At 39.3% G+C, this 14,183-nt stretch overlaps 1 protein-coding gene across 8 annotated transcripts in view; it reads left to right on the top strand.

Annotated features, from left to right (window-relative positions):
• The window catches only part of LOC138733740 (dual specificity protein phosphatase CDC14B-like), a 58,569-nt gene that overhangs the window by 11,763 nt on the left and 32,623 nt on the right, over positions 1-14,183 (top strand). For all 8 annotated transcript variants that reach the window (XR_011339448.1, XM_069881226.1, XM_069881230.1 and 5 more), the window contains one exon: positions 10,625-10,701. Coding sequence is in view for 7 of the 8 variants with exons in the window: in XM_069881226.1 (XP_069737327.1) it covers positions 10,625-10,701 (77 nt within the window). In the remaining variant the exon portion in view is untranslated. The remainder of the gene's footprint in view (positions 1-10,624; positions 10,702-14,183) is intronic.

The raw sequence follows: 14,183 nt of genomic DNA, 5'->3' as shown, positions 1-14,183 counted from the left end.
AAGAAACAAGAGCACCACTGAAAAAAAATCTTTATAAGTACTTTCATTTAGATAAAATCACTGCTTCTTGATGTTTTTCCTTTTCCCCGTATACACATACTCTCTTCTTTTTTAAAACAGAGGAGTATTAATTTCCACAAAGCACAGTATATCATTTCCTACTGCATGCATGTTTAAATCTACCTTTCCTTCCCCAGCTGCTTCTTTTCTAATGTAAGGTGATCTCTTTAGTTAGCCTAGGAGAAGGAATGAAATCAGGTGGTAGGCTTAGGGCTGGCATAAAGCCTGGGAATATACCTGGTGGCTGGAAATGTTCTGAGCCAGGTCTCTGACTGTAAAGGGAAAAATGACTGGCTTTACATCACAACTGCATGTGTTTGGCAAGGAATAAAATGCTGCATGCTTCAGAATGAAAGATGTGATGTACCATATTCATGTTCTGCTTTGACTTGTAACACATCTTGGTTTGTAACCTCTGTTTTTGTTTACTGAGTAATAAAATGAAGTGAGAACCTGTGGGTTTTTTTATGTTGGAGGTCAGAGTTCATGTAGCCTTAGGTCATTCCTGTTTATTAGCTGCAAGACTATACAGTACTTGCTGTGATACTGGCAGTCTTCTTGCTGCCTCTCTACATCATTCAGGATTACAGCTCTCCAGGGTTTCTCTGTTTTCTATTTTCTACAGGACTTATTACAAGTTAAGAACTAGATTTCAAAATATGTCACTCCTGATACTTGAAACACAAGTGCTTAGGAATGGTGCTGTAGACCTTCGCATGTAGAAACTGGTGGCATGAGTTGCTAAACTTCTCTGTAGTTAAGGCATTATGTTGACTAAATAGCTGCAGCTTTTACAAAAACTACGTCCTGGTAACTTGATCATAATAGAGGCTTAAAAAGCAAGAGTCGACTTTTAGGTCAGGTTTTGGGGTTTTTGGCAAAACAAACTAAAGTGAAAGTACTGTGGTTGACTATGTAAAAGTATACAAACAACATAACAAAAATATTATTTGTGATCATGCAGTAGGCCTGCCTTGTTGCAATAAAAATATTCCGTTGAAGAGGAACACTTGGACACCCTTGAATAAAGCTCTAAGGTTAATTCATGTGGATCATGACAGTCCAAAATGTGGTAATTCAAAATTGAGGCCGCTGGACGGAGGAGGTGGCAGTTTTTCTTCAGGGAACTGCAATGACAGGGATGGGAGTTGTAGTGTAAAGAAAGGATCCTAAGGCAGATCATCTACAGTATGACACAAGATCATGACTGAATAGTCAGTGCATGTGGGAGGGCTACCTACAGAAAGCTGGCATATGGCACGAAGAGGTTAATCAAAATTAACACTAATTTTCATAGGTCAGAGACCTGTGTTTGCTTAGTTTATTGGGCTGTACAGGTTGAATATTTCAGCAACTGCCCTTAAAGAGCCATGGCAAAGTGAGCCACTATGTGAGTATCAGTGCCCTCTTTGAATGAGGGTTTGTTTGTCTTGCATTATTGCAAGTCCAAGATGGTGAGGTGCCTCTAGCTAGGTGCTGATTTTCTCTCCAATGCAACAGACTTTGGCTTTGGTACTGCTTTTTCTATGAAGTAGGGTGTAGCTTCTTCTGAGACTGATGTGGGATAGATTCCATTGAAGGAAGATCACAGGAGAAAGGCTGTGCCCCTGAGGCTTAGTTTTTTTTTCCCTGGAGCTCTTTGATGATCTTTCATGAAGAGGCAGGCTTAATTACAACGCTCGCTGATGAAGTGTTGAAATGTACACCTCTCATGTTTCGACTTTCTGCAAGGAGATTAGTAACTTTCTGCAAGGAGATTGGTAATGCTTTCTGTAGGGCAAGTAATGGTATACGATCTGTTTAGAATGTGTGATGAATATGATGCACATATTTCCTGATCAAAAGGAAATAAATTGAGGCCTTCTTTATTTAAAACAGATATAGTCTTAAGAATCTACCTAATTCTTCAGTTCAGAGTGCTGTGCTTTTTGATGAAGAAGATCCACACAGCTATTGGTCAAAACTTTATGAAGCTTTTCTGTAATTTTAGTTAATCAGACTGTCCTGCCGGTAATGCTTGAACTGTTGCATGAAATGAGGATCATTGTATTGCTGATCCTTTACAGTGTAAGTGATAAGTTGCCAGTGTATTTTGTTTTCTATGGCTGGAATGTGCTTTCTTGTTTGACTTTGGGTTTTTACGTCGGTTCCTGTTTCAACAGTGTACCCTGTGTTGAGGAACTTCGTTACAGTCCATCAGGTTGGAGGAGTTCAGGTGGGAAGAGCAAGGAAGCAGAGAGGAAGTTAGTCAGGAAAATAGTGCTTGTTTGTGTGTGTTGCAGAATCTTTAACATAAACACAGTTTTGGATCCAAGTGCTCTGGAGATGCAAGCACTTTAAATTACTCGTTAGGAATAGCAGACTGCCAGGTTTTCAGGAATAGCACAGACAAAGTAAGTGCATCTGTTTTCTGGTTCTGTTCTCTTTTTTTTTTTCTTTTTTTTTTAAACACAGTTCCTTTTTAACTCTAAAACTATAATGAACTGTATATAACTAATTCTCCTCTGAAACTTGTATGTCCTCTTAAACATGCAGTATATTTGCGCCAGCAGCTTCTGAGCCTGTAATTTCAAAGGCTGGTTGGCCTGGAATTTGTATTCTTGAACAGAATGCTGTTTAACTTCTGCTTGAAGACATTGGGATATATTTGCATGGTTTATCATTCAACATTTTTGTGGTTAAATGTGGATGTATGTGTATATATATCGTGTGAGGATAAGCTCATTTTGACTACTAAGGCAATTATGAAATTCTTCATTAACTTTGGTGAAGCGTAAGGGCTGTTGTTAGTGTTCTGGTTTACAAGCGAAGTCTGTTCCCAGTCTTTTCTTCACAGTTGATGTGTTTTAATGTTTCCCCCCTCCCCTTCATTTAACTTCTCTTTCTTTCCTCTTCAGTGGAGATAGTTTCTGAACTCTCCAGCCTACACACTTTTTTCTCCTCCTTCCTGCGTCTGCTGCTTCCTTCCAGGTGTACTTTGATGTGACAGCACAGCCTAACTCAAGCTACAGGGCTCTTCAGTATAATAACATGACCTTAAAAGTGAAGAACAAAGTTTTCAAATACATTGTTACATATTTAGTTTTAGAATAAAATATGATTTTTTTTTAGACTGAATCATAACAATTTAGATCTTAATCCCTTCATTGTTCATCTTTCATGTATTTTAAGTCTGCATTTTGTTTCCTTTTGTTACAGATTATATACTGTATAATGGGAATAATATTCTTCTGTGTAGATACGCATAAATTTGGCATGTGCAGCCACACAAAGGGTGGCCAAAATTCTGTGTGTTAGATGTGAATGTGTACAATTTATTTGGGCAGACGGGTGAGGGGAAAGAAGCTGGGAGGGGGAGGGGGAAACCCTTTGTTCTTTCATTTTTAAAGAAAAATTGCTTTTCCTTGGAAGCTATCTGCACTGTTCAGGCCTTACCACTCTACCAAAGCAGCAGTGATCTTCTGAGTTGATCTCTACAGTGGCTTCTCTTGATTTTCACCAGGACTTGACTGTGGGTGAGGAAAGTCTGCTTCTTCCATCATTGCTCCTTCTGTATTAAGAAAGAAAATGTACCCTCTGTGCCCTGTCCACCCAAATCCCAAGCTCCCTCCTCTCCCCTTGGCTGCATTAACTTAGTAACAGTGTTTTTTTTTCTCAGGCCTGGCACTAATTATGTACTTGGAGGGTGACCCTCCGAGGGTACCACCCCATGAACTGCTGTAATTCAGGTCACCTTCTCCAGGACTCATCTCTGTACTTTGTCTATTTTCTCATCTTCTTTCTTCAGGGTAAGCAGTGTTTCCTTCATCCGTTCTGATCCATAGTACTGTTTTTTTGCCTTTTCAATTTGTTAGTATCCTTCCTAGCTGTGGGCCTAATGCTGGGTAGAAGCTGGAGAAGCAGTTAGTACCCATCTGTATGATGTTGAACTGCTCTTTTGAACTGCTTCTTACTATGGCATTTGCAGAATTATCTCTGGCTGAGCCTGTTTGTTTAGTGGTCCATGTTGAGTGGTGGTAAATGGGTAACTGTAGCTGCACTCAAATTACAAGTCAGGTGGGTAAACTACGTTTACCTTCAGCTGCATTTTGGTGAGAGGTACTTATGGTTGACAAGCAAGTGGCAGAGATGAGATGGACAAAGTAATAGCCTTTCATTTAAGCAAAAGTTTCCTTGAGTCTTTTTTGCTTTCTCTGTGTTTGTGTCCTCTAAACAGCTACCTTCTCTGAGTTTTATTTGGGAAGTCATGATTAGTTTTCATGATGGCAGCTTTTCTGGCTATTTGTACTAGGTTCTTCCTCACAATGTGCTTACCAGACTGTCTTCATAGAAGAAAGGTTGCTCTCTGGGAGTCTCTCATAGTAGTACTAGGTTGTTTTCTTAGCTGTTCTGAGGTACCAGTGTGCCAAGCCCAGTCAGTTCCCATCTAATAGGGTTTTCTATACCTCCCCTCCGCTGTTTGAAAGGTAATTGGAGGTTTTTTTGCTTTTGTTTATGATGAACAAAGAGAATTGCCAGAGACTGGCAGCTGTTCCCTCTCTGCCACTTTTGCCCACTTAATGACTGTGCTTCCACTAATGAAGGGACTGTTCAACACGTGCATTTCTTCAGTATACTACAAATCCATACTGGAAACTTCTTATTCTAATACATTTCTATTTTAATTTATTGTATTTAACCTTTTCTTCTAAGGAATAGTACTGGAAAATTTAACATGTTAACTGACTAGTATATCCAACAGATGTTTTAATGAAATAAACTGTTGAGTACTTCTAAGTTATAGTAAAATTATGCATGTATGTGTTCTTGTGTTTGAGTCTGGTCACACAGTAGTTACTTGTATTTGTTAAGAGTGGGTAGGTTATGATTATCTGCAGTTTATAGCAGCTGGGTGAGTGACATTTTTGGAACATGGTTGTATCATATGAAATTTGCTTGTAAGCAGTTTAAAATTAATCATCTCATTATATTCTTGCTTTTAAGTCAGTATGTTTGGTAAAATCTGTGATTTAGGTAGCAGTCTTAAGTAGATTTTGCAGTTCAGTTTGAGAAGTGGATAAACTTAATTACACTAAACTCATCATATACACGAGTTTCAAGTGCTATTTATAGACTTGAGTTAATACAGTTTCTAACACTGCGGCATATTAAATTTTCCTGAAAAAACCAAGTTACATCATAGCTTATTATCAAACATGTTTTGTCTTGCAAGTAGCATTACTATATCACTTGACAGTCCCAGGAAGTCAAGATTAAGATGCCTTTTTTAACCTGAACCTCTGTTCCTTTTCTGTGATAATACTTCTCATCCTGTTGTTGTGAATATCAGTTTTACAATTCTAAAGCAAATCTAGGAAACTTTTTTTTTTAAAAAAATAAGGCTGATTTGAAAATGGTAATATGAATTAGACAATAACATGGCTTGCTAAAAGAACTTCCTTTCAGTGGTTGATTTTAAATGCTCGTAAATAAAGACTGGGTCACCTAGTTCTGCAAGCCCTTCTGTTTCATTTGCTGAACATTATAGTAGCTGTTAACACAGTCATGTTGGCAGGAGCAGCGCTTAAGTGCACCTTTCCCAGTACTCAGTGCTTAGGTGGCTCTTGACCATTCACATAGCTGCCTGCAGTCCCTTAATTAGAAACATATGTCCTAAATGAATAGGATGATTAGAGTAATGTTAAAGGTTCAACGGCTAATCACAAATTTCTGTCTGTATTTTGAAGTTCAGTAGGATATTTTTTGTATGCATAACTAAAGCAAATTTCCAAATTGTTGGTACACAGGGTGATAAAACAGTATGTTATTTTGGCTTGAAAGATGTCAGTTCCTTATAGTAACCATTTTCCTGGCTGGTACTTAAACTAAGAGACTGGTAAAGCATTTTAAAAGTTCTTCCGTGTGCACTTGTATATGTGTGTATGTTGATATGTATGTGTGCCTGTCTACACTTGCATATGATGGTAGGAAAATTCTAAAACCAATGTAATTGTGGATTATTTATTTCAGGTTTGCTGAATTTCCTAAGTTCTTTTTAGAAAGCCCTTTTTTTTTAATATTTACCTCACCTGCAGGAAAGGACCCCTTTCAGAACACAGTGTAAAATTCTAATAGATTTTTCTCTATTTGTATATACAAGAATGAACAAAAGCTATCCCAAAAAATGGCTTCTTCTGCTAAATAACAGTTAATATAGTTCTTGGAATTTATTTTAATGCTTTTCAACTTTGTAATAGTACTCCTTCTTGATGGCTTTATTGGTGTTAACTTAAAAAACCAACTTTACATATGAAAGTTTCCGTCATCTTAGAAAGCATAGCAGAAACATAATCAGTATCTGGACGTACTGGTTCCAGCTGTTGTGTATTTTGGTTCTTCTTGTTTCCTTTCCTTCCCACAGTACATACCTTTTGAATTTACAAATATGTCTTTATTTCGCTACTCATCAAATTGACATCTCCATTCTCTTTTTTCCTGAAACTTCAGTTCCACTTACCGCATTAGAAAGTCCTCTCTCCAACACTTCTGTCTGCTGCAGGTCTCTCGGATCACTTTTACTTCCTTTCATTTGCTGGCTTTCTTTAGTCCTTTGTTCACCCACATCATTCCAATGAAATTGTTCATCTTTAAGGCCTTAGTGGCCTTCTCCTTGTCAGAAACAGTGTTATACACAGTTATATATATAGTTATGTATTAATATATAATGCTATGTTGCAGTTTGTGTCATGAGTATGTTTTTGAAGTGAGTCTTTCCTTAAGCCCAGCCGACTGTGTTTTGGCTCACTTCGTAAAGCAGTGTAGGAGCCATCCCAGCAGGTAACGGGAGTTCAGTCCACAGACCAGACTAGGACTAGCTATTAAGGTTAAGAGATGCTGGAAGCGTATAGTGCAGGTATCAGATCTTCAGTGCTAGCTCTTGGTCTACACGTGCATTTCTGCTGGTGCCCAGTACTTCCTAATAAAATGTGGTCTCTTCTACCTTTATTCTGTTTCTTTCCTGGGCTTTGCTGCTCCTTCCCTCACTCCTTCAGGCTCACCTGTTTCCATATCTGGAATTTGGTTTACTCACAACCTGAACTCAGGCTCACTCAAGTTCAGCTTCCATCCAGCCTTGCTTGTATCCAAGATTTCCAGCTGAGGGCTCTCTTGTGGTCTCAAGCTGTGACAGGAACTGATCCTTTCTCCACTTTGACTGTCACAGCTTCTTGTAGTGTGTTACTGCAAGGATGCTTTCCTTGTGGAGACTGAATGATGTTCTTCCCTTTTGAAGCGCTCCACGCTGTTGCACCCATGTAGACATCATATTCATATTAATCTCATTTTTTTTCTAAGCCACTTTTCATTAGGAACAGCATCTGACAACTTCATCAGCTGTTGTCTCTGCAACGGTTCACGTGTTGTATCTTGTGTTGATAGTAGTGTTGCAGCTGAAGTGTGGTGGGATCTCTTGTTGCTTCATAAAATTCTGAGAAATCCAGCTTGGAAGAGTTTTAATTCCTCTGTGAATAGACTGAATATTGGTTCAGTTGTATAGGAACTACTGCGTATTTTTGCTTAGTACCTTGTCCACATTGAGAAATGCTATCTTCTTGCAAATTTTTTTGTACAAAATTATGGTAGACAGTGGATTTTTGTGTAAAAATCAGGTTGGCTTTTTTAAGTGTCCTTGGATGGAGTAAGTGTTCATGTGACTGTTAAGGGAAATCCATACACATGTGCAAGTATGGTAAAACGGTGTTTCTAGCAACTTGGCTGGTAATGTAATTTCAGAAGTTGTATTTGTGCTTAAGAACTAACATGTTTCAGTATATTGTAATGTAATTTAGAGTTATTTTAATACAACACCTAAAATTATGTAAAAAAACCTTCCTCTTGCAGCTGCTACAGTTGGAAACAAATGCTTCTTCATTGGAGGTTGTTCTGTTAAAGAAACTGGTAAAACCTCTAGTAGAGATACAGGAGAAATACATGGCCTTTCTGAGCTACATGCACTTACAGGATTAGCTAGTATGATATCTGTATTTTTACTTGCCTGTTGTACAAATAGTACTATTTGTGTATTACCCAGCCTTACAGCACTGAATCCAGATTTTTTCCAGGTGACTCATTTCTGTCTACAAACTCTATTTCTGCTGTTTAATTACCTTCTGTTTGCATGTCATGTCTCTGGTTTGTAAGATTTGCTGGGGCAGGGCATTTTTCTGATAAGTCAGCAGTGCTAGATTTATATGATTGCTAGCAGTACGTGTTCACTGTGCTGCAAGATGTGAAGTATGACTGTGTCAAAGCACACAACTTGAAATTTCTTGGAACATAACATTTATATCCAGTTCAGGCAGTGAAAGCATCTGCAGAATAGAAGCTGAACTCTGGCATCTGAGGAGCAGCTGTTCAATGATATTTTGGGGGCTTTTAAAGTCTCTTCCTTCTTCTGTTTGTGTGCTTGCAAATATAAATGCAAAAGTCACTCCTCCCTGGTGAAAGCACGCAAACACAGAGTGAACTTTTCACCACTTAACTAAACTACTTAAACCAGACAGATGTTTTTTTCCTTTCATGTTGCTAATTGCGCAGGAAGACTACTCAGAAAATAGCACAGTAATCCAATCAAAGGAAAAATGAAAGGCATCATCTGTGACCTTGTTTTAGCTGTCTATTTAGGATACGTTTTAAGCTGGGTTTGGTTTTTTTTTAGTAGTATCTGTTCCACTGCCAATTCTCAACTCATGGGAATGTGTGTGTGTGTATGTGGAGAGAGGATGTTGAAGGTATGTTAAGCAATTTGTTCAAACTGGCTTTACAGGGGCATCAAAGAAATTTGAAGGGAAATGCCAACTTTTAAAAGAAGAAAATGTCAAAAGCCACAGAAAGCAAAATGCCACACAGAGTTTGTTGAAGGTGTTTGATACTCATGAGTATACTTCCAAAAACCTCTAAGCAAAAAGGTCATCAGTATAAGAAGCGTAAATAATTTCAGTGAACATTAATGAAAAAAAAAAAGTCTGTAGTGTGCTAAAGCTTTAAACAAAAATCATTAGCTTGAATTTACTGAATATTGACCTGTTAACAAGCTGTCGTTATCTCCTGGCCATGCTGAGGATGGTGTTTGATGGTACTAGAAGATGTGTTTTGCACAAAAGAGGAGTTGTATGATATTCTTTAAGGAGCCTTTGTGTTAGAGTATCTCAGAGGGACGAGGCATGTTGTCACATGCTGGTCACAAGCAGTGTTTGCCAGGGCTCAGTGTTGGGGCCAGTCGTGTTTATTGTCTTTATCAGTGATCCAGATGAGGGCTTTTAGTGCTCTGTAAGTTTGAAGAGGACACCAAACTGAGTAGATGTGTCAGTCTGCTTGAGGGCAGGAAGGCTCTGCAAAGCCTCTTAATGTAAGAAAGACATTGAGCTGCTCAGGCATGTCCAGAGAAGGGCAACGAGGTTGGTGAAAGGTCTGGAGAACAAATCAGGAGCAGCTAAGGGAACTGTGACTGTTTAGCCTGCAGAAGAGGAGGCTGAGGGTTGACCTTACTGCTCTCTATGACTACCTAAAAAGGGTTTGTAGTGAGATGGGTATTGGTCTCTTCAACCAGGCAACGAGTGATAGAATGAGAAGAAACAGCCTCAAGTTGTGCCAGGGGAGCTTTAAGTGGGATATTAGGAAAAACCTCTTTACCGAAAGAGCAGCGCAGCGTTAGAACAGGCTGCCCAGGGAAATGGTTGAGTCACCGTCCTTGGGGGTTTTCCAAAAACATGTAGATGAGGCGTGTCATGGCATGGTTTAGTAGGCATGGTGTTGGTGGGCTGATGGTTGGACTTGATGATCTTAGAGTCTTTTCCAACCTTAACAATTCTATGATTCGGTGTGATGGAAGACCATGTGGATGTTTGATGTGAGTTAGTACTTTGCGAATTCTTTTCTGAGTGTTTTTGACTGTAGAAAGTTTGATATGTGGTGTCTCTGTTCTTGGGATTTTGTTTCCAAAGCTACAGATTTCTTTCTTTTTTTTTTCCTTTATGGCCTCTGGATTTAGTTACTGGGTACTGCCTCTAGTGCAAGGAAAAAGTACAAGACATGGGATAATGCAAATGTACTGCTGTAGGAAAAAATATATTTGAATTACTGTTTCACTCTTGTCTGCTGAATATACACTCTATTTTGTAGATTAGGTAATAAATAGCTTTGCTGATATCTCTGGGGTTTTGTGTTTTGATTCACATCTTAAAAGCTAAATTAAAAAAAAAAAATCTACAACCTGGCCCAGCAAAGTAGAAACATGGAAAAATCCAGATGGATGGAAGCTATTTCACTGTAGCTTATAGATGAACTCCTGCACAAATCAATAAATTAATAATATATATTTTCCTCTAGGCTGACCAGTGTTTCATATTGTTTGTTAGTTTTATTGTTGCACACTTTAATGCATTTATTCTTGTGTTACTTTCCCAACACTTTTAAGCTCTGTGATAATTAATTATGCCTTCTGTAGTAGACAAGTGACTTAAAGTTATTAATATCAATCTTAAAATAATCTTTTTGTTTCATTTTCTGTATTTTTCCTCAAAAATAGATAATATACCTGAGAGAATCCCCAGAAGATGTGTACAGGCTTTTATTGGCTGGAAGCATTTCGTATCTTCCTTTCAGGTAAATAACAGTTGTTAGAAATTTCTGTACCTTAATATTTTGAAGAAGTATTTATCAGTACTAATTTGGGAGATTTTTTGTTTGCTCAGATTTTAACATGTGACTCATTCACAGCCTGAGCTTTAAAAGCAGAGTGCTGATTAGAGGTGTTAGCAGCTGGCAAGGAAGTGTAGTGATAGAAGGTGAAGGAGCTACACTGTTTTGTATGTACTCTTCTTGAGCTTTTTGATCCATATTGCTTTTCACTTGGCAGTCTGTTTTTGTGCCAGTAGTTAGTAGTTACATGTATCAAAATAGCTGTCATTCATTACAAGCAGTTTGTAATACTTTTAGCACTCCATTTTTCTCATTTGTCAAGTGTATGCATTGTGCATAAAGAATACTACCCAACCTCATGATTAGTGTAACTTTAAAGTATTTCTTTTTACTAATGAGGAAATATACAAAGCGTTGGATCATGGTTGCTTGACCCTGAGGAAATGTAATCCTAACTGTTTCAGACCATGGACTTGTCTTTGTGGTATACGCTGTACTGCTTAATGTAGCAAATGAAGTTGATCCATTGTGCAGAGGAATAATTTCTTAATTTCTTACAAAAAAGAGTTTCTGTAAGTTGGACTAGAGTGGTGTTCCATTGGCTTATACAATACGCAGAAAAGAATGGCCAAAAAATATTTTTAGAAGGCGAGTTTAGTCACCAAATATATTGTTATGGGGCGATTAGTTCATTCTCTGCTTGTTTGTGTTTTCTAGCTCTCCTGCCAAGAAATGGACTTTTTATGATTTGGATTTCTATTACTTCCCCTCTGCCACTAGTGCAGTATAATGGTGTAATAGGACCTCTTTTTAGCTGCATTTTTCCATCATCCCGTTTCTCACTTTTAAATTCCACTTTTGTATTCCCAGAAAAAAAAATCTTCCTGTAAGTGTTGTTTCTAAATATGAAGATGAATGTGGGTGATGGAGATATTAGCCTTTCTCTCAGGTCATATACCCTGCCCAAATTCCCAAAACGTCACTTCAACTGTACTACTCAAAGAAATGCAAAGATATATTACATAATAACCAAGACCTGACTTCTGAAGAAATGTCCAGCTTCTGGGATAAAGAATACAGTCTGCTGAAATGTCTGCAAACATTACCATTTTCTTGAGTTTACTGTTCCAACTAAACCTGATACAAATAGATGAATTCAGATTACATTAATGATCATCTGAGATGTTGGTCTAGGCTCTGTTCCTTTAAGATCTTCCTCACTTTGCAAAACCCAGTACCTTCTCGTAAAGTCAGTCAGGTAGTCGGTAGCTTAGGGTATTATTTTCAACACAAAAACCTGTTAGCAGTGTGCAAAGGATTTATTTTTTTCACTTGCAGAATCACAGTGATGTTGAAAGTGACCTCTGGAGGTCATCTGGTCCAACATCCTTGCTGAAGCAAGGCCACCTACGGCCAGTTGCCCAGGCCCACACCCAGGTGCCTTTTGAATGTTTCCAAGGGTGGAGACTCCACAGCCTGTCAGGGCAGCCTATTCCGCTGCGCAGTCACACTCAGAGTGAAAAAATTATTCCTCATGTTTAGGGGAAGGCTCCTGTATTTCAGTTTTTTGCCCGTTATCTCTGGTCCTCTCACTGAGTGCCACTGAAAAGAGCTCAGCTTTGCCTTCTTTTTACCTTCCCTTCAGGTATTTATGTACATTAATATGATCTCCCCTGTGCCTTTTCCAGGCAGAACAGTCCCAGCTCTCTCAGCTTTTCCTCCTATGTGAGATTCTCCAGTCTCTTTATCATCTTAGTAGCCCTTTCCTGGACTCTCCTCAGTATGTCCATACCTGTCTGGGTACAGTACTCCAGGTGTGCCCTCAACAGAGCTGAAGAGAGGGCAAGGATCACTGCCCTCAACCTGCTGACAATACTTAGTCTAATGTGGTCTGGGATATCACTAGCCTTCTTTGTCATAGGGCACGTTGCTGACTTATGTTCAGCTTAGAGTCTACCAAGACTCCCAGGTCCTTTTCTGCAAAGCTGCTTTCCAGCTGGGCAGCCCCCAGCCACTACCAGTGCCAGCTGTTGTTCCCCCCCAGGTACGGGACTTCACAGTTCTTGTTGAACTTCATGATGTTCTCATCAGCCCATTTCTCCAGCCTGTCAAAGTTCCTCTGGATGGCAGCACAACCCTATGGCATATCAGCCACTCCTCCCAGTTTTGTGTAGTTCAGCAAACTGGCTGAGGGAACTCTGCCCATTCATCCAAATCATCAATGAAGATACTGACAGGATCATATGCAATATAGGACCCTAGGGTATACCGCTAGTTGCTGGCTTCCAACTAGACTTCGTGCTGCTGACCACCACCCTTTGGGCCTAGACATCCAGACAGTTTTAATCTACTTGTCTCCTTGACCAGGCCACACATCACTAGCTTATCTCTGAGGATTTATGGAGACAATGTCAAAGGCCTTACAGTTCAGGAAGACAACGTCCACTGCTCTCACCTCACCAGATCAGTCATTTCATTGCAGAAGTTTATCATATTGCTCAAGGATGATTTTGCTTTGATGAATCCGTGCTGACTACTCCTTATGATTTTCTTATCTTTAATATGCCTAGAAATTATTAGCACTGTGAGCTGCTGCATTATGTCTCTGGCAATTGAGATGATGCTGACTCATCTGTATTTTCCTATGTATTCCTTGTTGCCCTTCTTGAAGATGAGGATGACATTCGCTTTCTTTCAGTCTTCAGGCATTTCTCCCAGCTGCTGTAATTAATCAGAGATTATTGAAGGGTGGTCTTGCAGTGACATCAGCCAGCTCCCTCAGCAGTTACGGGTGCATCCCATCAGGATCCACGGACCTAGATATGTCCTGTTTCCAGAAGAATTCCCTGACCCAATCCTCTTTCACCTAGAGTACATCTTCCTTACTCCAGCCTTTCCCCCTAGTTACTGGGACCTGGGATTCCTGAAGGCTAGTGTTGCTAGTAAAGACTGAGGCACAGAAGACAGTCAATACGTTAACCTTTTCTGTGTCCTGTGTAACCAGGTCCGCAGTCTCTTTGAGCAATGTGCCCACATCTTCCCTAGTCTTTGTTTTGTCACTTATACCTACAGAAGCCTTTTATGTTTTCTTTGACATGCCTGGCCAGATTCAATTCTGTTTGAGCTTTGACTTCCCTAATTTTATGTCCTGCTGTGTGGTCCCTCCATCAGATACTAGAGTGGTTGAAGTTGCCCCTCTGAGTACCAGGAGCTGTGAATATGAGGTTGCTCCTATCTGTCTGTAGAAGGCCTAATCCACTTGCTCTTTGCTGGTCAGGTGAACTAACACACACTCAGTACATATCACCTTTACCTATCCTCTCTTTTACCGGACTGGGGTTCTGTTATTTCCTTCTCCTGCTGATTTTTTTTTTTTTGGCTCACTTTTTCACACATTCATTAAGGATGAAAAGGATGCAAAGCAATTGTAGAGGAAGCATCCAGGT

Source organism: Phaenicophaeus curvirostris, chromosome Z (assembly GCF_032191515.1).
Source record: "Phaenicophaeus curvirostris isolate KB17595 chromosome Z, BPBGC_Pcur_1.0, whole genome shotgun sequence".
NCBI lineage: Eukaryota > Metazoa > Chordata > Aves > Cuculiformes > Cuculidae > Phaenicophaeus > Phaenicophaeus curvirostris.
The sequence above is the reverse complement of the archived record's forward strand: the minus strand, read 5'-3'. Positions and strand labels throughout refer to the sequence as shown.